Source organism: Polyergus mexicanus, unplaced genomic scaffold (assembly GCF_030449975.1).
Source record: "Polyergus mexicanus isolate NDT 795.1 unplaced genomic scaffold, iyPolMexi1.0 SCAF_19, whole genome shotgun sequence".
NCBI lineage: Eukaryota > Metazoa > Arthropoda > Insecta > Hymenoptera > Formicidae > Polyergus > Polyergus mexicanus.
This window is the reverse complement of record NW_027223339.1, coordinates 847,873-875,353: the sequence shown is the minus strand read 5'-3', so window position 1 is coordinate 875,353 and position 27,481 is coordinate 847,873. Positions and strand designations below refer to the sequence as shown.

At 34.0% G+C, this 27,481-nt stretch overlaps 1 protein-coding gene and 1 long non-coding RNA gene across 5 annotated transcripts in view; one reads left to right on the top strand and one right to left on the bottom strand.

Moving 5' to 3' along the window:
- Positions 1-27,481, top strand: part of Plexa (plexin A) — a 253,077-nt gene that overhangs the window by 216,933 nt on the left and 8,663 nt on the right. For all 3 annotated transcript variants that reach the window (XM_070311324.1, XM_070311325.1, XM_070311326.1), the window contains one exon: positions 25,726-26,457. In XM_070311324.1, the coding sequence (XP_070167425.1) occupies positions 25,726-26,457 (732 nt within the window). The remainder of the gene's footprint in view (positions 1-25,725; positions 26,458-27,481) is intronic.
- On the bottom strand, positions 7,033-26,457 carry LOC138941542 (uncharacterized). Of its 2 annotated transcripts, none has more exons than XR_011448179.1 (3): positions 25,713-26,457; positions 23,043-23,173; positions 7,033-7,403 (listed from the first exon to the last, which is right to left on the bottom strand). It is a non-coding gene; the product is annotated as an uncharacterized lncRNA (long non-coding RNA). The 2 variants fall into 2 exon arrangements; XR_011448180.1 differs by lacking the exon at positions 7,033-7,403 and adding an exon at positions 20,473-21,161.

Below are 27,481 nucleotides of genomic sequence, written 5' to 3'. Positions count from 1 at the left end.
ACGGAGACGACGATGCCGATGCTGTGGTAAAACTTGCTGGCTGGTCATCTCGTTGCGGGTTTGTTCCACCGGGTAGGCAATGTTCGACCGATAAATCTGCTTCTTCGTATACATTCATATAATAGCGATCCTCTTACGCGCGTCTGCCGCAAGCGTACTGCGCTTACCTGTATTTACGCGATGCGGTGACAAAATGCCGATCTCCTCCGATTCGCGCCAATACACACGCTCTATACGAACGGCCTTCTCTCGACAGAGTTATAACTAGAATATATGTCATTTACATCTTTTGCAATTTTTCGCGTGAATTATTTTAATATGGCTTGAAATTCAAAATACAATTTTCAAAAGTGCTCTTTTTCTATAAATAGATCATTCCTTCGGGCCAATATCGAACCTATCTTTCGTTGATTCTAGACGTATTCATCTGATTGATATCTAGCTTGATCTCTATTAGAGATCGAAGAAGGAGAGGAATTCTTTCCATTGTCAGTTAATTGTCATTAGATACGTAACTGATAAACGTCCTACGATCGTTCGTCAGACATTTATTTTAATATAATTGTATTGTAGTTAATATAGATCCAAGCTATCAATTAAAATTGATTAATTAAAATTTTTATAATAATAGTTTAATAATAATAATTTTATAATAATATTTATTAATAAATTTTTATAATAAATTTAATTATTCGATAACTTGGCAGTTAAAGCAAAATTTTCTAATAATATCTTCTGATTTTGTAAACATAAGACAGATCGGGGCTATACGAAATTAGAATAGAATCGGGACGCGCGTTATAAAAATAAATTATTACATACAATTAATAAAATTACTTTAATTTTATTTTTATCGTACCGAGAAAAATTCCTATCATCCTAAATTCTGATGAGATTTCATAAAGCAGTTACGACGCTATGCAGAGAGAGAGAGAGAGAGAGAGCGGCAATGTATTATTGGCAAACTGTTTAATACTCGCGAAAAAGAAAATAATTCCTCGGTCGACATACGAGATCGTATCTACGTTATGGCGATAAAATTCGGCAAGTGCTTTCCGTATGCGCACGAAAGGCGGAATAAAGCGAAATGTATCGCTCGATTTTAGAACGGAAATTGAAGCGGTCTCCCCTTTCTCCACTATCCCCTTTTCTTCGCGACAAAAAGACGACCTTCATATTTGATCAATGCGTACATTCTCGCGCGCACTCGCGGGATTCGAGAATTTGCGGTGCCGATGCGCCGGGCGACGATACTACATCATCACGTTTATAGCGATAATAACGTTACACGCGTATGTATATGCTATCCTACGTGTTACGCCGTTAGCGCAGAAATAACGTAACGGATCGCCGGGACTCGCAGCACGCGGCCCATAATGCTAGAACTTGCGCGAAATTATAGGATATATTTGCGCGAGTATTTAGTGCTTCGACGTGAGCGCGACAAATAATGATGTCTTATTGTAACCAACGCGTTACATTCGCGCACTCGCAACATAAATATGATTTATGAAATGAATATGGAAACTTGGCCGTGCGAACGCGTGCAATAGGAAAATATTTCATAAACTATGTATAAACTTGTGCTACCGATGTGACGTGCAAGTCTAACGCGGCGCCGCGCATATGACTGCTTTATTGATTATTATCAATTTATTTTATTAATTTATGTTATAGATTTTGTTCGTTTATATTTATTATATTATTACTCAGCCTTCACACATGATAGTTAATTGTTTTTTGTATACGTATAGTTTATTTCTCTTTATTCTGTTGATTATATATATATGCATATATTATTATTTTATTTATCTATACTTATAATATTTTTATTATATTTTTTTAAATGTCTTTTGTTTAATTATTATGATTTAATTATTTTGCGCTTATTTTCTCGTTCTTTGTAACGATTATTTATATATTCTACATTACACACATTTCCTTCTTCTCACTTGCTGTAATGATATATCTATTTTACGAATTTTTTATAATAATTATCACGTTAACTTAGTTAGCTAGCATATTATAATATAGTTTTAGTATACTGAGCCATACTCATTTATTTTATAATTATATTTAATTTATTTTCTTACTTAATATTATATTTGTCACGATAGTTGCTTTATTTTCCGATTTCGTTTATATATTATCGTATCTATCTATGGCGCGCTTATTATATATTATGCGTTGCGATTAACAAAGTAGAGTTAACGAGTCGCTTCGGCTCGCAGTCATTACAGCTTCCCGGTGCGCGCAGAGTCGCGAGACAATTTTGCTTTTCAATACCGCCGTAATAGAAAATCACATCTTGTACGCTCCACGCGAGACGAACGCGGCGCTGTCTCTGTAATTGCAATGTAGGGATACCTATATGCCATATACTATATTGTTCGTTCGCACACATTCGGTCGAGTCACGCGCAAAATAGCGCCGCCAATTCATCGTCCAAGTCATCCTGCACCGGAAATATAATTACCTCTTCTCTCACATCTAACTGACAGATTCTTTAAGCCTCGCGGAATGGACGCGATGGGAAATTTATGCGATTAATGCGCGACGTCAAGATACGCGACATGGATGATGTTTGATCGTGCGATTCGTTCGTCGATTTGTTATTTCACGGCAAATTGTAACGACTAGAGGAATGTCTTGCGTCCAGAGAACTATTGCGAGACGTTTTTCGTTTCATGAACGACGGCTTTTTTATTAAGCGCTCTCGAAGATTGCCTCCGAGACTCTCGTCGAAGCTGTCAGGGGGAAGCGGCGATCATCCGCCTTGGATAAAAGCTCTCGAGAAGTCAATATTGAATGGGAAATCTCGAATCGACGTTCGAGAAAACGTACAACGCTCGGTCGTAACGAAAATATTTTAATTGGTATTTACGAATCTTGTATGCCAATCATTTTGATTATAGTTTCTTACGATGTAACAATATATATGACAGTGCTTACAGAAAGACTGCTAGAAATTTGGCGAGTATCGACAGTTTATTAAATAGTTTTTTTATATGATTTTTGAAAAAGCTCGATATCGCGGATGATGATTTCTTTAGGTTTAAATTGAAACTAAATATTTGAATGAAGAGTATCAATTAATAAAAATGCCAATAAACTTTTATAAGATTGATATTGCTCTTTTATATAAATTCTGTCAAAAAGTTGACTGTCCCTTGCTTCAGAGTTAAATAAAACGAATAAAATAGTATTGGATGCTATCTATTAGTCGGATATCAAAAATAACAATATATATATATATGTGTTGAATATTGTAGTGTAAATAATTTTGTTTTCAAAAAATTCTTCATTTTTTAAAATTAGAATAAAAATAAAATGTTTTTTTTTTTTAAATTGAAAAACTGAAATTTTTGCTTAACAATATCGACATTTGATAATTGTCAATTGTTATTTAGATATTTTGATTTGATAATCAGAAGTAGTTACTTGGAGTGAACGTCGTGAAAGAAAAGATGACACGTCGCATTTCCTCTATTATGTTGTGAAGTATTTATGAAATAAATAATTTTTATTAAAAAAAAAAAAAAAAAAACATTTTTTCATACGACAAAAGTATATTTCCAATAATAAAAATGAGATAAAAAAAATATAAGACGGTATATTAGATATAAATGGTTTCATCATTAGATTTACAAAGTGAGAAACTATTATTAGTTCTTGAAAGATAGGTTTTGCAAATAACCGGTTATATATTGTATGGAAATCTTCGAGTTCTTCTAATTCATATCATTCATCCAGGACATTATGATATCAGCCGCTTATCGATCCTGTCGCGATCACCAGCAGCTCGACTGCTCACCAACCAGGAATATGACTCAACGTTTAATCGGTATTTATCCCGAAGTGACGATGATGCCTCGAGCCATTTTCGCTGTTTGACGATAACTTGGAAAGGCAGCGACGGGGGCTCAAGTCAGTATCCATCACGTTAAATCGCGTACGGGGCACGTAAGCGCGCTGCAATTTATCAACGCGTGGTTTATTTACACGTGGGTCCTCCCGGGGAGATGCCGAGGGATGGAGGACAACCCTTTCATCTCTTTCATCTGCCGGATGGCCGGACGGTTGATAGCGGCCGAATTCGAAAACGTCATTTAATTCGCCGCCGAGGACATTTCACTTTCTGTCCGCCTGTCTGTCCGTCCATTCGCATCTCTTTTCCCTCGTTCTCGCTTTTTGCACCGCCGACTGACCGACCGACCAATCGCGCCACGTCAGGATACTACTGCCGCATATCGATCATGCAACGCGTACAGAGATCGCCCGACGAATCGACGAGATTTTTTTTTTCTCAAAATCCTATATCCGTAGTTCGCGCTTCAATTAGAGTTCGTGGATGAATAGTACTTGGGAGAAAAAAATGGACGGACAGAAAGATCGCGCGCGCAAGGATGGGCATGACGCTACGTCATGAGAAGAGGTAGATCACCGTAACCGGTAATTCAGAATTTCGGAGAGATCGAGATTTCCGGCGAAAAACATCAAGGCTGCGCTCGCGTAAAAAACGAACTTGTTTCATACGTGACATTACATTTTTCAACTGTGAGCAAAATAATCTAGCATCTAGAAATATTTGTTCTATTTTGCAGAGAGTGATATCTAATGTATGCGTTATTCATAGAGTATTATATTATTTAAAATTGTTCGTAAAATGTCCTTGATTTCGTAAGCGTACATAATTAATTTATATATAATTTTATATATTTACTCAAACTTACTAATGTAATTTGATATTTAGTCCATTAATATTGAGAGAAAACTTTTTTCAATCTAAAATATTTTTTGAAAATTAGATTGCGAGGATTAATAAATTGATTCTCGTTTACAAACACGCTGAAAATAAATTATTACGTATGTTACACATATACATCAATAACAATGTATATTCCCGATAGTATTATTAAATGGAGAAGAGAACTGAGAGAGAATGTAATTTGAGGGGATTCGTAATATACATTCTGAATTGAATTGTTAATTGCGTTTAAGCCGCTTAAAACAATCACGGTTATATCAGAATTCCGACATCGGTTACACACCACTGTTAATTCTTTTGAATTAAATTTCTTTTCTTTGCTTATATTATATACAATATATAGGATTACGCTCTAAAAAGTGAATTATCCACAGAAAATTCAGCTTGGATTTTATTCATACAATATTTTAGGCAATTTTGTTTCTTTATCAGAGAATTGCTCTTTTATCCATGTATAAATTAAGCCTGCTCCAGAGAGATTTCGAATGGTGATTAAACGTTATTAAAAACGTTAATATAATAATTCACATTTTTCTTATTTTTGAGCGGCAGCCATAAAATATAATGACGATCGTAATGGCAGCATCTATGCCATAATATCCATCGTGACGAATTCTTCATCCGCAGCTCATTAAAACTCTGCGCACGCTTTTTTTTTTGCTTCTGAATCTTGGAACGCACTGTAGACGACGAGAATATAATAAGGCGCGTCATAATTCAGAAGTTTCTCTCTGAACAAGAGAGAAAGGTGCAGGCGAACGACATAGTTCTGTCGTATCTTACCTGAGAGCAACCGTTCACGTTTGTAGGAATTCTATCTTTCAAAAGTCGGCTCGAAGCCATTTTTTATTTATTAAATTATTAAGAGATATTTTTTACCACTCCTTTCCTATTTGTTTTTATTCATTATTTTGCCGACGAGTTTCATAAGCCGCAGAATTGAATTTTTCTTACTAATCACCGGATATATATTTGTATGAAATAATCTACATTATTCTTCGCCGTCCGTTTTATTTTCTTTTTGTTTATTATTACACTATCATAAATTTTTAATAGATAGTATGAGCGACGTTTATCATAATGTTAAATCTCTCGATTATGAATTTTATTTGTCTAACATATATAGTGCTGAAATGATAGGATACGTAATTGCTTTTATACGAAAGTCATCCATAAAGTATATTAGAGCTAACTACCAATCACATAACGAGTGAACGAACGTCGACATTTGTTCTATATGAGATGTCGTTTCGTTGAAACTCGAAGAGTAAACTTTGTCCCTTTTGCCCTGTGCTAACTTATCTCGCTAGTGCAGTTTCCAACGGGACTACAATTCTTAGCGATTTGACAAACATCCATGCTTATTATTCGCGGTTACTTTAGCATCATTAAATATGACCATTTCTCTATTTATTAAAATAATTAAACATTATTATAAAATATTCATATGGGTATTAAAACATTTTTGATTATTTTTTAATTTATTTTGTAAGCAATAAATTCAAAAAATTAGAGATTAAATTTTTATATATCTGTGATTTATTATTCGTAAATTCGTAATACCTCGATGTAAAAAAAAATAAATAAATAAATAAAGCTTTCACCATTATAAATGATGGAATTATAAAACAAAACATTGTTATATCTGCACAAAATCGTCCGTGGGAAAGAGTTTCTTATATGCGTAGGAGTATTTTCACGACTTAAGTATTTCAATATTTGATACAAAAGAATGACGGGGCTAATCTCGTTTCGTGAGGATCGCAATACAAAGACCGTCATCGCGATATAGTAGTCATGCTATATAAAGGACCTTTTAAGTTAATCTCCTGAACGATTTAAGAGAGACTCCGGTATAAATCACGACATTGAAAGAGCGTGCGCATGGTGGAACAGCGATTGGCCAAATAGGAAAATCGCCGGCGGAGTCGTCGCGCGCTATTGGAAAATTTCCTATTCATTGTCACATGCAGCAAACGGATCTCGTCACATTTGATGGTAAAGCGAACAGGAATGAATATTAAGTGGGAATTATGCTTATATACGGTGGCGAGTCCGAGAAGCGAAGACTGAATGATTATAATGTAGAGTTGCTATCATAAAATACGCGTCTATGATATATAAAAAAAGTTTGTATATAATCAAATTTAAATTTTTTTATATATATGCAATTTAAAGTAAATTTTCTGTTTAGATTATTGTAATAAATATCTGATCTTTTTATCATAAATATATAAAAAAAAATTGTGATTTACCGAGAGAAAGGGAATCGAATTTTGTTCGTGATATTATGCGCGAGAGCCAAGTTTTGCTGATACAGATCTATGATCTATGATCGGGAATACGAGTATATAAAAAATTTCTTACTTGTTGCCGTTGTGTAAAGAAACTCCGCCTTCCTATTTGGTATCGAAGTGCTAGTTCATCCTTTTCGAAGGCTGAATAAAGATGGTTCCCCGAACTTTTCACTCGCTGGTTGGCAAGAAAATTTTCACGTCGCGTCGTCCGCGTAAGAGAAACTTGACAGAAATTGGATTAGAAATTCCTGGGTAAGGTCGGATCAATTTTCATCACCTCGCGTCGTTCCCTCGACACGGCGTCAAAAATCGTCAACTTTCAACAAAAATCAAGCTACCTGGAAAGAACAACAAAGAAGGATCGCTGTTTTATCGCGAAAGAAAACGCGATCTGAATTGCGCTTGTCACAAATGTGATTCTTCAATCAAAGTTAGTCGTGAAATTGTAGATTTTATTTGACATTAAGAAACCCTGTCTCTTTGACTTCAAAAAGTCCAAATTGACTTTGACGGCATTTCAGAAGAAACAATTCTTATTATACACGATATTCTCAGATTGATTTAAAAATATATTTTCAAATATATATATGTTTTTGTTTTGTTTTAATCATGATTCACAATTTATACATTTTTGTCATTTTCCACATATCACATGCTTAGCAATTATATATATGTATAATATTCTCAATCGTTGTTACTATATTCCGATCAGATTATTAAAATGCTATTATTAATACTATGAAATCTTTAGCGAATGGATGGTCTGAGACTATCTTATTAATATCCATATCGCAGTGAACCGCTGCAAAAACAACTCACGCTATACAATGTGAACGCAATTGTCCCTAATTTATCGTATTGTAGAGGCAAATAAGACATCGTTACGTCGTTATAAACAGCTGTCGAAACGCGCACCGCCTGATTAGATTGATGCGGCGGCGCCCATGACTGAGTTTCTTAATTATCATCGTCTTTGTTCGATAATTACAGTATTACGGGATTACGATATATACCACGGCGAGATAATGCTGACATATCTCTTCTTTTCTACGAGATCTCCTCTCTTTGATATAGCGCGTTAACGTGTATGCGAAGGCGCGCGTTAGAGGCGAATTGCGCTAATGTACAGAGACAAGAGCCCCTTTGTCATCGAGAGGACAATGCCGGGACGTCCTCAAAGAGAGGCGTCTTCGCGTCTTCTCGTCCTTTCGGAGACGAAGATTTCTCACGGTGGTGGTAGAAATTGTCTCACTTTTATTTCGCATCGTCGTAACACCAAAACTTGACGTCCTTCCCGAGACGAGACACGATGAAGATTATTACAGATTGAATGATTGATGAACGTTACTTATGGATTACCGTATTTAACCGTAAAATCTCAAATGGAGCGAGAGGTGACTTTAACTCTTTGTACTCTTGACTTGACAAGCTACTTCAAAACTATTCGAATTTTCAAATTAGTTTTAAAGTAAAGTTACATAATTAATTTTGCGCACGTGCCACGATACAAAGAAAGAAAAGTTATCGGAGCATCCTTATTAAATGCTACTTGCAGACTGGCACGCATCTGTAAGGCACTAGCCGTAATAATCATCACGAGAATCACGAGAACGTATAACGGTGTTGGTTGTTTTCCGAACCAGCCAATAGGACAATCGTCATTCTGGTTCTAATTATGGCGCTGCACACAGGTCTCATTCGTGAACCGCGTCGATTTTTTGACAGGTTTCTCCTTTCTCTTTTTTTCTCGGAGGGAACACGATCACGATCGCGAGCGTTCGAAACGAAGGGGAAGCTAGATACCGTTGTACTTCCTGTAATTTAGTTCACTAACATAGCCGGGATACACACTGTATAATCTATGTTACGCTACGCTTCATTGGCAATTTAATCGCCAAGCACTACGCGATTATTAATCGTTCACAATGGAGACAAGTCGAGAATAAATGAAAATTAATTCTTAGAGATTTTTTAGTTATATATTCAATATCGCTACTTAAGAATATAATCGAATAAATATATTCGAGACATTAAAAAACTGCACAAATATTATACAAATTGTTTAGAACGTGCAATAAATGCAATTACATATTAATCATAAGTTATAATGCAAAATAAATTATTTATGTAATATCCTGTTTTTATTCTTTTTCTTTAAATTTTAATTTAGATACATCAAGTCAGGTAATTGAATATTCTCATAAAATAAAGAAATATTTCTAACGGATACTAATTATTCTAGTTTTGCAACATTCTTTTTTTTATATTCATACATAAATAATATGTGGTTACATGTAAATTAACATATTAAGAAAAAAATACATACTTACAAATTCAATTTACCGTTATTTTATTGTAATTCCATTTTTATTTTATATATTCTTAAAAGATTACGTTTTATGTAAAAATATAATTTTCTTGAGAGAGTTGTCTACCTAATCTATGTCGTCTAAATAGGATTAGGTATTTTATGCGGACAATCACACTATTTTATTTATTCTTTTTTTTTTTAGTTATGTATCTTATTCGCTTATCAAGTCAAGAAAGCTTATCTAGCCAATAAACATTATACATCGATAACTTAAAATTCCGAATATGCGATAATGGCGAATGTCCAAAGCAGGCGAACGATATTTCTCGAAAACGAGATAGCCGATCATTCGCCGCGACCTTTCTCGAGGGTTATTCGACAAGTACCTTAAGGCAGGCATCGCGACTTACTGGAGAGCCTCCCAGGCAATAGCAGAGGGGGGATTTTTAACATTTCGTCGAGATGCGAAAGGATACCGTGGGTGGATATAGCTATATACATTGGTTCTAGAGACTTCGGTAGGAATGATGAAAGGAACGAAAGAGGATGGAAAGAGTAAGGTGATATAGAGCGAACGGCACGGAGCGTGTGGGGTGTGTAAGTGCGCCCCTTTACGTCTACTGGAGGGATAAAAAGGCAAGCCTGCCAAACTTTCTTGCACTCGAGCTTCGAGACGATCCTCAGAGCTCGTCGGTTGCGCTGCATTTACACCAGAGCATTCTCTCTCTCTTTATCTCTCTCTTTATTTCTCCCCTTTTCTTTTTCTCTTTCTGGCTCTCTGTTTTTCTCGTTTTCCGCATCTTTTCAAAGGGCCCCTCCGAACGAGTATTCGTATAGAAAACAATTTCTAGAATCTGCCGAGACAACCGAGAATTTGTACAAAGAGAAATTTCGAAGAGAGATAGATGCAATCTCGTTGAAATTGGAGTCTGGAATAAGTGAATCTTGCTAGATCAAAGAGAATAAATGATTCTCGGACAAAATCGAAGGATCCAAATCAGAGAATTCAAAGAAGAAAAATTCTGTAAATTGCTTAATTCGTGATATATATTCTCGTCCGTTTTCTTGTTCCTTATATTATATTAAATCTCTCATATTATATTGAATCTTGCATAATAATATGTATTATTGAATTATTAATAAATTTTTTATAATCATACATACTGCGAAAAAGAATGCTTAAAATTATATCTTTTATAATAAATCAAAATCAATGATGTTTTTGTGACTTAAATAAAAAATAACTTATTAAAATATTTAGTATGCATTCTCTCTCTCTCTCTCTCACACACACACACACACACACACACACACACACACACACACACACACACACACACACACACACACACTCACGCATTCTTTTTTTCTAAAACATTGTTTTTTTTTTAGTTTAATATCTCGCACAATGCTAATGTTAAAGAAATAAATACGTAACCAAAATTACGCAGATTCTATTATACTTTTTCCGTTATAGTCATATATCAAGACGGAAATTTCATAACGACCTCTTATATATATATATATATATATATATACTTGCAATTTCTTTCGCGTACACATCATACATCGCAAATATTGTTTTACGTAATGAAAGACACCGTGGGGATATTAATCAGCTCTCCTGTATCCTACGAATTTTCAGAAATTACACTGCCTGTTTTGTTTAAAGATCGATATGTTCAACTGCTGTTCATCATCACCGCCCATCGCATTTCTCGGCAATTATTGTACAAAGATCTTTGCTATCGCAAAGTCTCGAAGAAAGCCTTTGAAGCTTTCTTCAGACTTTCTAACTCTCTCTTTCCGTAGTCTCCTTCTCTTTCATCTCTTCGCCTCTTCTTTCGTTCTCATTCCATTCTCATATCAACGATAATTTTGTGTTACGATTATTATACCATTCTTTTATTGATACTTAAATTTACTTATTTTTTATTCATATTTTTTTATGTTATATAAATTTTTATTTTTTGAATGAAGAAAAATGCATCGCAAAATTCTAATTTGGGAGACAGATATATTTGCGCAAAAATAAAAGAAATCTAGTTTTGAAATATTGCTTACTTTTTCCCATAAAAGAGTCGAGCACTGCTCATTTCAAGACAAATATCTAGCCAATTGTTATTAATTTTGACGAGTCAGCAAACTCTTGGCCTAAAAAGATGCACTGATATATCTAATTACCATTGTTAATTATTCCTTTGCACGCCCGAGGCGATTCTTTCCTTTTTCTCAGGTTCCCATATTCCATTAATCAAAACTCGATCGAGTCTCCATCCATTTCCTCTACGTTTCATCGAGAAATACGAGACGAAAGATTGCGCGATCGACGGAAGCGAACATATCTTTCGTGTAATTGACGCCGAGGTATGCGGCATTCGATATTAAATCTTTGAATGGAGTTGACGTTAATTACCGAGCTATCATGCCGTTTCATTTATTTTCGCAAATGTGTGCTCTACTTCTTAAAAATCAATTTATAGCAATTCTTTTCTCTCTCTCTCTCTCTCTTTCCTTTTTTTCTTTTTTTCTCTCTTTTGTAAGCGCAAAAATATGACGTCCGGTAGAAAACATATAAGGTCTGCGTTAAACGAACTTTATACCTCTTTATGTAATAAAGAGTCGTTTCTTGGCAGTTTGAGTTATGCACATTTAGTGGTAGCACGAGAAGGAAGTAGATTGGATATTATGCCATATATCAACGAAGTTTACTAATTTGTACCCTTGTGTATTCTAGGAAGCGCATTGTGATATCATGCTTGATACTTGGTGTAAAGAGCATAAGTCAAAATTCTACTACAACATATAAGTCAAAATCATAATAAATTTTAGCTTGTAGAAAAAACAAAAGCAAACTTTTAAATAGCTATTATAGCTATTATCTTTGAATATAGTGATAGTTAGTACCTTACGTTTATGATAAGGCTGTTGGAGAATTCATTAACCATTTAGCGCACTTTTTGACGAGTCAGAATAAATTTAATCCTATATGAAATCAAATTAAATCTAATTTAAGTTACCCAGGTAAAGATATGCATTTTATTTTGCATATTAAATCAAGAGAGATATACTCAATCCTCTTAAAATATTTATGATTAATTTTATTTTGTGCGAAAAATTAAGTATTTTTAAATATTCAATTTTTATTACAGGAAATAAACATCCATCATTGATTCTGCATAAATAAAAGTAGTATACAAATTCACGTTTGAAATTATTTCAAAATGGATTTTATTATCATTTTTAATTAATATTTACTTACTAAACTTGGCCATGATTTCAATATTTATCTTAAATATTTGTTTTATCTACCATAATTTTTTTTCAACATGTAATACGTATTTATTAGATGCAACAGCAAATAGCTTTAGTGTAGTTTAGAAATTTATTTTGTAGACCATGACTAGCTATGTTAGCGAAATTTTTTTTTCCGTGTAATAGTTTGCCTTTTATCGCGTGTTAAAGAAAAATATGTGAACTCGCGTTTCGTACAATTTCTATTTCGAATATTTTCATCGTATTGTTTAGCAATTACATAAATCAAAATATATCATTCGACTTTGCTGTCAGTTTTACGAAGTTTCGTTTTCTTAGATTAGCGCGACTTAATTAATTTTGTTACATTTTTTTTCGCGAGTATAGCATTTTATATTCAGCATTAATATTTCAAATCTAAATAAAAACGGCAAAGAACGGGATTTATTAAATGGCGATTTATCAAAACTCAATATTTAGCATTTTTATTTTTGATTATAAATTTTGAACATAGACAAAATTTTTTAAAATCTTTATTATATAGGTATTTTTACAATGTTGATTGAAAGATATTTTTTTAATATTTTTGAAAATATATTAATATGTGTTAACCTAGAGCTATTCGCAGTCTTTCGTACTTTCAAAAGAAGAAAAAACAAAAACAAAAACCATAAGCTATTGATTCAAAAAAATCGATACTAATGGAGTGTCGTTGCACATTAACAACCACTCGATAGGATGCAAACGTGACTGTGTCTCTTTTTTCTCTTTTTTTTCAAATTTTTGATAGTCCATTTTTCAAAATTAGTGTGGGCTGACCCGACAGCTCACATTTCATGCGAACGCTTGACCAAAGTAACGAACTTTAGCATAATTGACGAGAAGCGCGCGTGTATAAAAAAAGCACAGTTTTAATCATAAATCTTTGAACGTGCGCAATCGACATTGATACCTATTCTACATGTATACAGCTTCATCGGTCCAATAACTGGACCATTACTCTCGTATTGTTGCACATGGTGTATATATATCTCCGCCCTTATCGAATTAAAATCTTTTTAGTTTTAATTTTATTCACAGCAAGATAAACACAATATACTATTATTAAATATTTTAAGTTAATAATAATATTTTTTTAACACATTAAGTATATAACATACCATATGTATAAAGTAGTCATTAATCAATTTATTTCCGAATCTAAATTTCCAATATTATACATTTCAATGAGATACGAAAATATCAAACTGTAATTTCTGTGATATCTTACACAGCAAAATTTTTATATAAATAGATTTTATTTTTATATTTAAATTGTATATATTTTTTATTATATAAATTTATATAAACGTATACATATAATATAATAGTAATAATTGTATATGTATATAATATAATTATTTGGATTGCTTGAAGAACAAAGTAACATTGAAAAAATCGTTTTCTAAACATCCAAACTGTTTACGCTATCAATTTATATGCAATAAATTTGTTTTAGAAAAGAATAAAATTTGAAAACATTCGATACATGTGAGCGCGTTTTATAACACTCAAAAAAATACTGTCGAAAGTTATGATTAGATGTAAAAAAAAATAGAGAAATAAAATTCCTGTGAATTGATTTTTTGTGACCTTTTGACCTTATGCACTCAAAGTTGGATGAGATTTTACATAGTTAATGGAGTAATAAATGTAATAAATCTTTTGGTCTTTAATAATATCAATGGCGAATGCGAAACTTGAATAAATTGATAAGAGATATAAAATTATATTTACGAATGAAAAGCGAAATACATCGCGAAATTATTTTCAAATACAATTTCTTAACTTATATTTGTTATAAGATAGAACAGTGTTATTACTACGATAAAATATTGTTAAAATAACATGTGATTTAATGGAAACGTGAAACAACGCGAAGACTAGCTTTCCGGTGAAACATTAATCTGAGGAAAATAGAAAAGACGCAAAGGATGTAGACGGCTTTATTATATAACAAAATTCAGCAAAAATGTGTATGTCGTATATTGAAAAGTAGGTTACAGAGAGACGTGTTTTCTTTGCTTATTCCGGTCTCGAAACGTTAACGTGTGGCGTGATGACACGTGCACAACTGAAATATAGAAAAGAGAGATAGGAGACGGGCTTGCTTTTCCGTGTATATTAAATCATTTCGTATCGTCATAAGAAACAGTAAGCTATGTCATCTTGTTTTTATCCTACGTTGCTATAGTTCCGTTATTAAAGGATAATACGCGACAGGACGCAGATAGGAACAATATAGGAAAAAAGATGGAGGAAAAGAAAAGCGCAAATGTGCTAAATTATTATTTAAGAAAAATATCGCGGGGAAGAACTTAAATTAGCATTATTCCATTAATTTATTATCCCAGTTGAAAATAAAATTGACGAGGTTGCCGAAATCGCAGCGGAACAAGACAAAAAGTTTTTATGAGTCGGACTAGCAATCTTGCTTGCGTCGAAAGTAAAAACGGAAATGGCTGAGTACGAGGTACCTACGGTATATCCATAAAAATACGGAATATGAATCATAAAAGAGCGAACGAGGAGGGCAAAAATATGAACTAGCTAAAAAGACGAAAGAACTAGACAGATAAACTAGATGAAACATTGAAGTAGTAAATGATGAAAAGAAGAAAAATGAAAATGGTTAGAGGCGGAATAGGAAGGAGAGAAAACGAGACGTGTGATGGTAAACTCGCTAAGTCCTTAACAGAGAAAGAGATAAGAAGGGAATGATAATAGAATACGAACGTATTATTGCATAATACATTAATGTCCGAAATTATTCTTAAAAGACTTCAGTACGGAATTTCCCCGATTACTATTGTCGTATAAATCTATTGCGTTATCGAAATATTGATAGATATTTTAAAGAGTTTTTATGATTTCAATTAAATGTCAATTTGTAACCGCATAAATTTCTTATTTGCATATGTTATGATAGGAATTTGTTTTCTGATTTACTCTTTTAGGAAGAAAATTAAGAAGCAAATTTATAAGCATGTATATATAATAATCAAATTTTTCAGCTATACTTATTTGCAATTTAATGAAAAATAATAAAAATCAATTTAAACATATCATTAAGATGCATAACATTTAATGGTAATTATTCGATGGGGAATCATTTTTGTTAATTTGGTGAGAAACCATTTTATTAAATTTAAAAAAAAATCATATTGATAGATAGTGCATTATATACATATACACTGTTCACGATTAAGAGACCAATAAACCATCGGTGTATTAGAGGTCCAAGCACAAAGAAAATATAGATAACCATAGCAGAGCGAATGTACGAAGGAGAGCAAAGTAAAGTATGTCCATAAATACGGCAGAAGTCGGAACGTGGTACTGTATGAGCTATAAAGAGGAAGTGAGACAATAAGCGGAGAAAGCAACCGAGGAATCGGACGGGCAAAATAAGGTGAAAAGGAAAAATCGTCGGCGAAGAAAATATACTCGGGAGAAACTCGAGGACGAGAGAAAGGAAAGCGCAGAGGGTGTTATTAATGTTAGCCCTCAGATGGCGAGATCAAATCTGATCGCTTTAAAGAGTCAAAGAAAACCCATTTTATCTGCAAATTTTCAAGATAACGCATTTATTATTTATAATAATTTCATGCAACATCTTTCCCATTAAGCCCGTGTATGAACAGATGTTATAATATAATTACAATCATTCAGTAGAGAGAAAGAAAGAAGAGTTATTTATAAATGACAGTAACTTTTAAACATTATATATAAAGAATATACTCTGTCCACATAAAGTTCAAAATAATTATAGTTATCTTTGTGTATATTACAAGTACTACTTTCTTCTCAAGATATTCTATAAATGAATGTAAAAGTATTTTCCAGAATCCACAGCTTGTAAAGAAATTCATAATGTTCAAAAAAATTCATTAAAACTCGCTGCATCCTCTTATATAATTTTCGAAGTAAGCTGCTTAAATATATCTCTTACGATAGTTATCCTCGTTTCACCGCGAAGCATAAAAACTTGAATGACACATGGCTGTTAATAGCGTTGAATTATTTTTTGCGTACGATATAAAAAATTTACCGGCGCTCATCTCGGAACGATGGCGGAGAGAAGGAGGGGGGGGGTGAAGATAATTATAAAATAAATCTCCAGAGGAAAAGCGGAATGAAGTGTGTTAATAAATTGGGTGGAAGCTAGTAGATGGTAGTAGCAGCCGTAAAGATGAAGCGGAGAAAAGCTATGAGGCGAGACGGTAGATAGGTAGAGGGAGGACTCGACGAAGGCGAAAGATGACGAAGAAGAGAGGAAGAAGTAAAAGAAGAAAGAGAGTAATAGAGGGAAGAGAGTATACTGTACCGGAGAAGCTTCGGAGAAGACGAGCCATTGTTTCTCCATGGCAGACCTGTTTCGAGACTAATGAATTGCATTATAGGAAATCCGGAATATAAATTAGATTCTGCTATTACGTCGTCCAATAGGTAATTGCCGGCTTTATGCGCCACCCTTCCCACCCGATCTATCAATGCAGAAATCTATTATAAACACCACAAAATAATCTGCCGACGTTTCATGTTGCTAACTTTACGACGCAATAATATATTTTCGTTATTATCGAAGACATTTTCATCGATAATAATAAAGAAATTTTTTTATTTTACGATTATGCGGAACATGTAAAAACTCTATGATTAGTATTGTATTTATACGTCCATACCTGTTGTTCATATTAGCATGGCAGCATATTTCTAAATTTTTATATATTACATTGCAATCATTGTAATGATATATATCTCCATTATTATACACATATCGTATATGGTAAAAATTATTTACTTATTTTTGAAAATAATTAGTTTACTTAACTCTTATTTATTTGTTGTCATTTACTTTAGTAGAGATAATTATTATGTTTCTGGAAGATAATAATATGCCGGTTCCATTTATATTGATAAAAGATTGATAATGAAAATTTATGCGAATGAAACTTATATTCTAAATAATAAATAAATAACAATGGCTTTATTGCGATATTTATTGAAGAAATATTATTAAGGAATGTATGAATTAAAATTGATGCGATGTCATCTAAATGATAAAATGTAATAACAGAAAATTTTATTTTGTATAATCTTACTTCCAATATAAAGATTTTTAATTTAACAGAATTTTAAGTTAATGATTATTTTCAACGAAACAAAATTAAATATTAAATAGTTGTTTAAAAATATCCGAATTCTCTTAAAAAAATTATTACAGACAAGAAGAAATGCAGCCTAATCATAGCATTCTATTGTACATATGTTGTATATATATAATATATATACTTTGGAGAATGATGAAAGGTTAATTCTCGATGATATTTCTTACTGTAGTTTCGACATTTTATCAAAGAAGAAATCCAAACTTTCCCTTTAGAAAGCTATTTTTTCTAGATCGCCGTGCACAACGAACTTGAGGATGACAACAGAGTGCGAATATGAGTTTGCAACCGCGCGTTGATCACAAACGCTTACCGGCAAAACGTTTATTCAGCGATCATTCGGGCACGGCTCGTTGAAAAACCATTTGCATCGTACCTCTGATGCCGGCTTATGACATTCATCGACCATGCTTTTTCGCGATACGATTTTTGCGAGACCATCGTATGGTCGTTAGCGCTCGACGACGAGATCGAAGGCTCCCTGAAATGCGTTAGCCGCGCAAAGTATGATTTATAGGAAAAATCCGATTAGCTCTACTCTCGGCTTCGGTACAGCCCTTTTCATCATAACTACCCCTCTTCTTTCACCGTTTCCCCCGCGACTTGCCTTTACTTCTTTCTCATCCGCCTCGCGCACATTCTAAAGCGAATTTATTCACGGTTCATCTCTGCGATCATCTCGGATGAATGATTCGTTCTGTCCTCGATGAAAATTTCATCATGCCGTTCATGCCGCAGATTTATATCATTCTCCGATATTAATATAAGATATGAAGATTATGAAGATATAAAATATATTACTGTGAACTAAAAATTCTCACAAAAACCAAGTCGCAAAGATACATCAGGACACCGTGTATAAAAGTGGTGCTCTAGCACGATGCGAACGAATCGATTGATCCGCTCGAGAAGATGTCGACCGTATTAATTTCGCTCACCCCTGCGGCTTCATCGGGAATGAAATCTCACCAGTTTCCCTCCCCCACATCGGTTCATCTCTTCCCAGTATCTCGTTCCGAAATTGTCATGCCGCTTAATTAGAGTTTGCGAGATGAGACTTTTTTCCCCGTGTTTCAATAGCGATTCCATTCGACGATTCGATGGCAATTAATCTCGGACGTTATTCAGGAACGGGCGAAAGCGCAGGTAAATAGTGGAGAACCCTTTATCCGTGAAAAATCCGATGAAAAGTTCGCAGCGTTATTCCGGATTCTTGCCGTTATCCTGCCTGCCCCTATCCCTTACAATTTCCATGTGTATGCCGAAAAACAACGACAGATTTGAATAATGAAAAATTGTTGCGTCGACTATCCCACGTAATACCGTGGCATACGATCGCATTAAGTCACTTCGCTTGTTTTATATTGTAGATGAGGAAAGAACGGGATGATGAAAGGAGGCGAATGAGGGGTTGAAACGCATTATGCGCACGCGCTTTTACCAACGTCGTCGGCGACCTGGTTATTATATACTGCAAGTTCATTTATCAAATCGTGGATAGCGAGTTCTTGCGGTTCCATCGCGGAGGCCGACTAAAAACGCGATACATTGGTCGTAAATGTGTGTACTGCCGGTCGTCGTTTCTTATCGGCGACGATTATCGCGGGAAACGATGATTCGCGCGTGCGGCATTTTAATGACACCCTCGGATGAATCTCTCTCTCTCTCTCTCTCTCTCTCTCTCTCTCTCTCTCTCTCTCTCTCTTCGAAGTTCTGTTAATTTCAATTTAATGGATTTCTTGGATTCGCCATTATTTTTTGTCGCTTCGTTATCGCGAGGTATACAATTTGATATATACTTTCGACGGCGTCTGACTTTTCCAAAGCCCATTAGTATTAGCACTTTTGCTGTTATATACGTGTTACATATATTGTAGATCGTCTCAAGGACATTTAGAGATAATAGCGAAAAGGAATAACGGATTCGAAATGATCAATACATTACTCTATAAAAATTGCCAAACATATAATGCACTTCTTTATAAACGCTGCCGTATATGTATATATATTATAGCAGCGTGATACAAAATTATCATATTATAATGTATTTCAATATCTAATGCGATATTTTTTGTTGTTCTATACAAATTTTTTTTATTAGATATTGTTACGGTTAAATGCCATAATAAGACTTTATTTGAAGCATAATATTTTTCTCGATGTCTCTTTAGAAATTGAGTACTCAATGATATTGTCCAATGAATAAATAATGTAATCGCATTGAACTTGCGTATCAGAATCTTATTTTATAGATGCGATGACAATCCATAAGTACAGACTTTTTACACCGATAATCTGCTTTTACCTAGATTAATAATTTATCTTTTTTTTTTTTTACAAACATCCTGAATCTCTATGATTAAATTTGTGTGATTTAGCTAGAGACTCATTTCGATAAGTCAATAGCGTTATAATTTTCTTTAATAAGTTGGAAATTATGTCAACTCTATTTTTTATTTACTTTTTTTCTAATTAATAGAAAAAGTAGCAATATATAAAATCATAATATTAGTAAAGAGCACAAAGGATCTATTATGCATAAATTACGTTTGAAACAATTTTAGATAGGAGAAAGTATGATTCTTATTTGCTCAAAATCAAAAGATGTAAAATTGGTTTATAAATATTTCCATCGTAATGTCAAATTAGAATAGAAAGGTTTCTCATTAATTCTCTCATTAATATTAAATAATATGAGAGATAATAAAGAGTCATAAATGATTAATAATTCGGATTTGATAGACAAAAGATACACAAAGATTCCGAGATAAATCCATTATCATAAAACGTATTACATCCGATGTTATTGATCCAGAATTAATTAGAGCTAATTCCAATCGATTTCGCTGCACTCAGTTCTTGCTATCTGAATGCGCATCCAATTCACTGGATAAAATCGATGGGTAAGGTTTATAAGATAAGGTTCTCTCGGAATCTCTCAGCGGCAGAATACATTTGTGCCACTATTGAACGATTTTCAGGGATCTCCTCAGGGAAATCCCTTTCTTCCCACAGATGTATTCACGAAAGAAAATCCCGGCGATAGTGCGGCGAATCGCGTGGGAAGATGCATTTAAACATTCCGGAAAGGTGCACGCTAGTCGGGGATACGTGCAATAGGTTAATAGGAGTTAAGGGATACATACGTAATGCATAATCACTGCATCGAAATGCATCGCGACAGCGAGAGTACCTTCGGATTTAATCGCGTCGTGCTCGACATCGGTCCTCTCGCTGAGACATCCTGATAGATTGCAAGAACGTGCTTCAAATCGAATTCCCCTTATGATCGTCCTTAAATCCCTTTCACATCGTCGCCTCTACGAAGCAAGAATTTTCTATCAAACTTCAATTGGTCGTTCGAGCTCTCGTTGAAGCGATCGATATATAATATATTGTGTATGTGTATATATATATATCTCTTTCTCTACATATTTATATATGCGTAAAAAATGAGTTTAACTTATACAAAATATCTAAAATTTTCGTATATTCTGTAAAAATTATTTTTTATAATTTATACTTTTATGTGAATTAAATATATACCATTTTTAGTGCTTTAATTTGTAATAAAGTTGAAAAGAGAAACTGTCAAATCTGCATACAGATAGCAATTTCCACGTTCTCCTTGATTAACATTAGAAACTATTTATCAAACGTTTGAAATAAATCTAGCTTCTTTGGCGACGTTGTTTGCTAATCTTACGATATCCATAATGCATTATCAATAATTAATACTTGATTATTCCGATCGGTTGATAGTCGTCCCTATTTACATGCGTAAACGGGGACGGAGTCACGTTTTATTAATCGCGTTTGATCGCGTTCGGTGTGCAACTTAAAGTGTCGATTTCGCTGTGGCATTAATGCGCGAGCACTTTACGTGGGACGCGCGAACATGCATGGTTCGAAATCGATTCAGGAATGTCGACGTTCGATTCATTTTTTTTTTATCGCGATGCACCGACCAACAGCGTTGCCCACGCAAGTAGATGCATATGCAATAGCGCATATCAGAAAAGCAAGAGTGCGAGCGACCCGCTAATTAAGACACGTCTGGATATCTCATCCCTTGCCGTAAGCTTAATCTCCTTCCTGTCTTTTTAGCGTGTTGTCCTTTATTATCTCCTATGTTATTTCTCTTTTACATATTCACACCCACGCTTGCCTTGTCGTTAAAAAGATCTTTGGTATGTATCGCATAAAATACACAGTTGAAAAACACCATCCTCATTTTGATAAAAGCTCACTTTAACAGTTTCTATTTATTGTTAAAAAGAGATTGCGAAATGAAACGTTAATTAAGTAATACCTTTAATCAAGTAACATTCATTATTTTCTACTAATATCTCGATCTTGTGAAGGAAGATACTTTAACGATTTAACTCTCCTCCAAAAATTTATGAACGCGTATTATGTATTTAGGTACAAGAGAGATTAATAGCATATTTGCATGGAATTGAAATAATTACTGGATACTTGGCTTCTTCATGATCTTGATCACACGGAGTTTTAAAAGAAATTTAAATTTTAATGTAGCAGTTATTTTTTTGTTTATTATTTACTGCATTTGATGTAATTAATATGTTATATTATTTTTATAAAATTTTCCTATGTTTATCTAGTTGGTCGCGTTTCCCTTTTTCATTTATTCGCAAAAATTAATTCTTGTTTTTGTTTTCTTTATCGACATTTTTATATTACATTCAATATAATGTGCTTGCACTCGTCTACACGAAATTTATAAGTCTTTCGCCTGCACCCTGTCTCCTTCTTCTTCGTCATTACACCGATACTCCCTTTGCGTTTGCGCCTGCCTCACGGTACTCCTTCTTCCATTAAGAAATAATTTCTATCTACCTTGGTCCCTCCTCTCTTTCCTCTTAACCCTCCTACCGGCTCATTCTCGACCTCGCCGACCTTGCCTTTATCCCCGCGCGTTTATTAAACCCTCTTTGTGCGTCGACTTTGGTTGAGGATTTGCCGAGGTCGAATGACGCGCGAATAACTCGCGTTACCGTATATACCGATACGAGCGAAATCACGCTAAAAAATCCAACCGCAGATACACGGACGAACCTTAGAATTAACTACCATCACCAACACTCGGTAGCCTTATAATTATTATTATTATTATTTCTTTCCATCCGTCTCCTCGTCTAGACGCAACGATTGTAACACAATTACCGCACCGTGATTACCTGTCTTAAGTAACGACTCATTATCCGGCCAGAGGTCGAATGCTGATCGGTACAGGGTGGACAGCCCTTTTTGATCCTTGTCTAGAATTCTTCGTAGGGCACCTTCATCCTTCACTCTTTCCTGGTATCTTCTGCAACAGTTTTCAAGAAAAAACGAAGATTGTTTGACATAAGACATTGAGTTTCAATTAGATGGTTAAGTATACCATCGAGTTGGCAAATCTTTCGAAGAATGCCAAGCGTTATATAAAGCGTTTCCCACAAACGTTTGTTTTACGATATTACAATAAAATCCTAAAAATGTATCATTTAGACTGATTTAATTCCTAATACATTTATGTTTGCAGTTATGAGATTGTCGACATAATGAATCATAATCCATTCTTCCATTTTCATTCAAAAGCATTAATTATTGTTTTAATGAGCATTGTAAAATAAACGAGGAGATGTTTACGAAATTGCAGCAAATTACATGTCGGTTGGCTCGATTCGCGCCGTTCATACGTACATACGCGACTTAATTAATATTTGTTAATTAAATCGGAATAGTGACTGCGCGCTACGCGTTTGTCACGAACTTCGCTTTACTCTCTCAATTCAATTTGTTGTAAATTACACACAAATGCTTAACTATTCCATCTCTGCTTCGGCAAAATGGTTTGTTCCCAGTAATATATGTGTCTTTTATCATATCGCATTATACATTATCATTAATAAGCTACGATTCTCCAATTATTAATATATGGAATTAATATCTGTGAAATCGAGAATCAAAGAATTTCTGAGATTAATATTAAATTTCTAGAAATCTTTCACGAGCGGATGGGAAAAGAAGAATTTTAACGAAAAATTATTGATCTGTGAAATAAAAAATTCATGTAATTAAAACTGTAAAAAATTTGCCGATTTAAAAAATAAAATCGCTTAATTAATTAAATATGTAGATTTAAAGACTCACAGAGTTAAAAAAAATACGATTGATATATAATAGCGTGACAATCGTTTTGAGAAATCTACCGGACGATAATAATAACTCAGACCAACAGCAAATACAATATCTTTTGTTCTCGAATAACTTTGGATACAGCGAAAGTAAACGTCACCAAGATCCACAGATCGTGTTTCGCTGATGATTACTGTTATTACTTATTCAAGTGAACGATCTTTTTATTAGGCCCGCGGACGAGTTCTAGTCCCGGAATCTTTTCTTATCTATCGTCATCATTTCACTGTCGATTGAAAGCCCCGACTTCGTCTCGGTCTAGGATTTAATTTGCGACCTCTTAACCACGCGACCGCGAATGGGACTCGCGATGAGGTCTGAGAAAATGAATGCTGCACAAGTGCACCTGGCAGAGATAATCGTGAGCAATACTCGTCCGTGGAAAAGATGCGACGCGCGCACAACTTTAACTTTACGTTAAAATAATAGCTTTGCAAATTGCAGCTACGCTGTTACTTTCGGTGATTGCAATTTTATACCTAGACGTCCAACGACCATCAGCCGGCATTGAAGTTACAAAAACTCGCCCGCGACAGTAGACACGGTAACCACCTGGGAAATTTGTAGCGATGAATCCGCGCGACGACGTAAATATTCATGTTACAATACTTTCGCAACACGGGAATAAAATAGCGGGTCGTTGTAAAATTCACTCCGCTCGGATACGTTACCGCACCGAATTATTATACTCGTCATTATTATTAAAATCAGTGATATATCGCGAAAGTGATGGCGCTACGTATCAAATATTTTTGGGAAATATCCACTTTTTCATGACAGTAGAAAAGGAATACGTAATGAGTGGTTGTCGTCAAACTAATATCGATAATTAATATCCAATAAATATTTAAACGGAAGTTATATTTATTCCGCGCTAACCGAGCTAGCAGTTGTTCATAATTCTGTCGTGAATATTTAATTCTTCATTCCGCTCGTGTCATCCTCGTTTCGTTATAATACGAGAGCACTCCAGCATTATGATAAATATATTATACAAGTCTGTTAACTGTGTGTAATCTACATCAATGACTATGTTTCTCTAATTTTGCGCAAATTCGACGATTACGATAAATTTCTGATTTTTTTTTAATAAATGGCCATCTTTTCTCTTCTCTATTCTCTTATCGACGATTAATTGAAGCATTTTCAATAATTTATCAAGCCAAATGTATAACATTTTGTAAGTAACCATTTGTTAATTATTTTCAATTAAAATTTAAATTATTAATTAAAAATAATTATATTTTATAACATTTGTCATCATTTCCTAGCATAATGCATTACACTTTATCACTACTAATCGATATTACATATCGCTACTACATAAATAAGTTATATTGAAATGAATTGAAAAATCAAGAAGATACAACAAGCTTAACTTAAATTTTACTTAAATTTTAGAAATTATTTTATAATTCCTAAAATTTGAAATTATACACGATAAAGAACCACGATTGAAGTTTTGATATTTTCTAAGAGAAATTTTCTTTGCATTAATTCAGTACACTTAATTCTATTAATTTTTTGATATACTGCTTGTTATATATTATCGGAAATGTTGCAATTGTTTCTCTCGTAATTGTTCATCGCACAAATGTTCATCTACCTATCTACAATAATTTGATCGGAGTTGACTAACGCCAATCAATCTATATAAAAAGACATACATTCTTATTTCAGGTGGTGGTAGAGAGTTCGACATTGGCATTGGAGTATGGTGATCTCGAGATCGATCCCGGTTCCCCGGTGAACCCGGATCTGCTGTTCGACTCACAGCTGATGCACCTCTACGTGCTGACGGAGAAGAAGGTTTCGAAGGTCAAGGTCCAGGAGTGTTCAGTCTATAAGACCTGCTGGGACTGCCTGGGCGCTAAGGATCCGTATTGCGGATGGTGCTCGTTGGAGAATAAGTGCAACCTGCGCAGCGATTGTCAGGATGCGGCCAAGGATCCGCTCTACTGGATCTCTTACAAGAGCGGTAGATGTACGACAATTACCACCGTCACGCCGGACCAGCTGCAACGCACAACCGCCAGGACCCTCGAGCTCGTCATCGAGAATTTGCCGACTCTCTCCGGGCAGTTCCTGTGCGCGTTCTCCGCTCTCGACAAGACTCTGATCACGAATGCCTCAAGAAAGTCCTACGGTGTGAATTGCACCACACCGAGGACAGATCTGTTGCCGTCGATACCGCCGGGTCGGCATCACTTCACCGCCAAGCTGTCCGTTAGAATGACGAACGGGCCCGATTTGGTGGCGACAAACTTCACCTTCTTCGACTGCAACACGTACAGTTCGTGTACGCAATGCGTGTCATCGAGTTTTCCGTGCGATTGGTGCGTCGATGGCCATCGATGTACGCACGACACGGCGGAGAATTGTCGGAACGACATTCTCGTCACGGGAGTCAGCGTAAGTCTGCTATAAAAAGTTATACAAAGAAATATATTGCTTTAATGTATGTTTTAACAGTCCAAAATATTGTTATACAAAGAAGTATTGCCTCAATAAAAATTTTATTGCTCGAATCTGCTTTTCCTATAAAAATAATGACACTAGAAGATTACGCCAAATAATAAGAATAAAAATTATGCATATTATGAAATTTTATCTTTTTTATTACATAGCATAACTTTCTCATTATTTGGCGCAATTTTATGACATTATTTTTCTCAAAAAATGAATAAAAAAGCTATAACATATTATATTATACTTCTTTGTGCAATAAATTTTTAACTAGGTAGAAAATATACATAAAAACACAATATATCTTAATATTTTTTTTTTAAACAGACATGAACCTGACATTTTATGTTTTTTTAAAATAATTTTCAAACATTCATATCATCTTTTTTTTTAGTAATATATAAGAATTATTAAACACACGAAAAGAGTTCACTATTAAAACTTGTATATCTCTAAAATTGCAGTAATTGATATATATCTATAAAATTAATATATTGATAAGAGTCATATTAAAAAGTACTTATATCATTTTTTAATTGTTTGAGAAAAGTGTATGTTATATACAATATATCAAAATTTTATTCCGAAAGTAGTATGAGTCAAATTTCAAAAACCTTGCTAAAATTGATATAATTCGTTTATACCCACATTTCACTAAAACTCATGTTTCAAAATTAGATTTACACCATTTTCAAGATAAGCGATTTATATATGCTGCATATTCACAATATCTAGTCTCGAAACAAAATTACAAATTCCGTTGTTGTATTACAAATTACATATGCATCCATTAATTTCATTTTGGCATCAATTCGATTCGTTTTGGAGATAAAACGTTGCATTCACTCTATGAATATTAATGTGTTATTATCAATTAGCTTATGATTTTTGATGAAAATTTGACGCGGGGAACCTCTTTCTATGATTTGGATCGTATAATGCTTAAAATAATCAAATGGAATAATCAAAT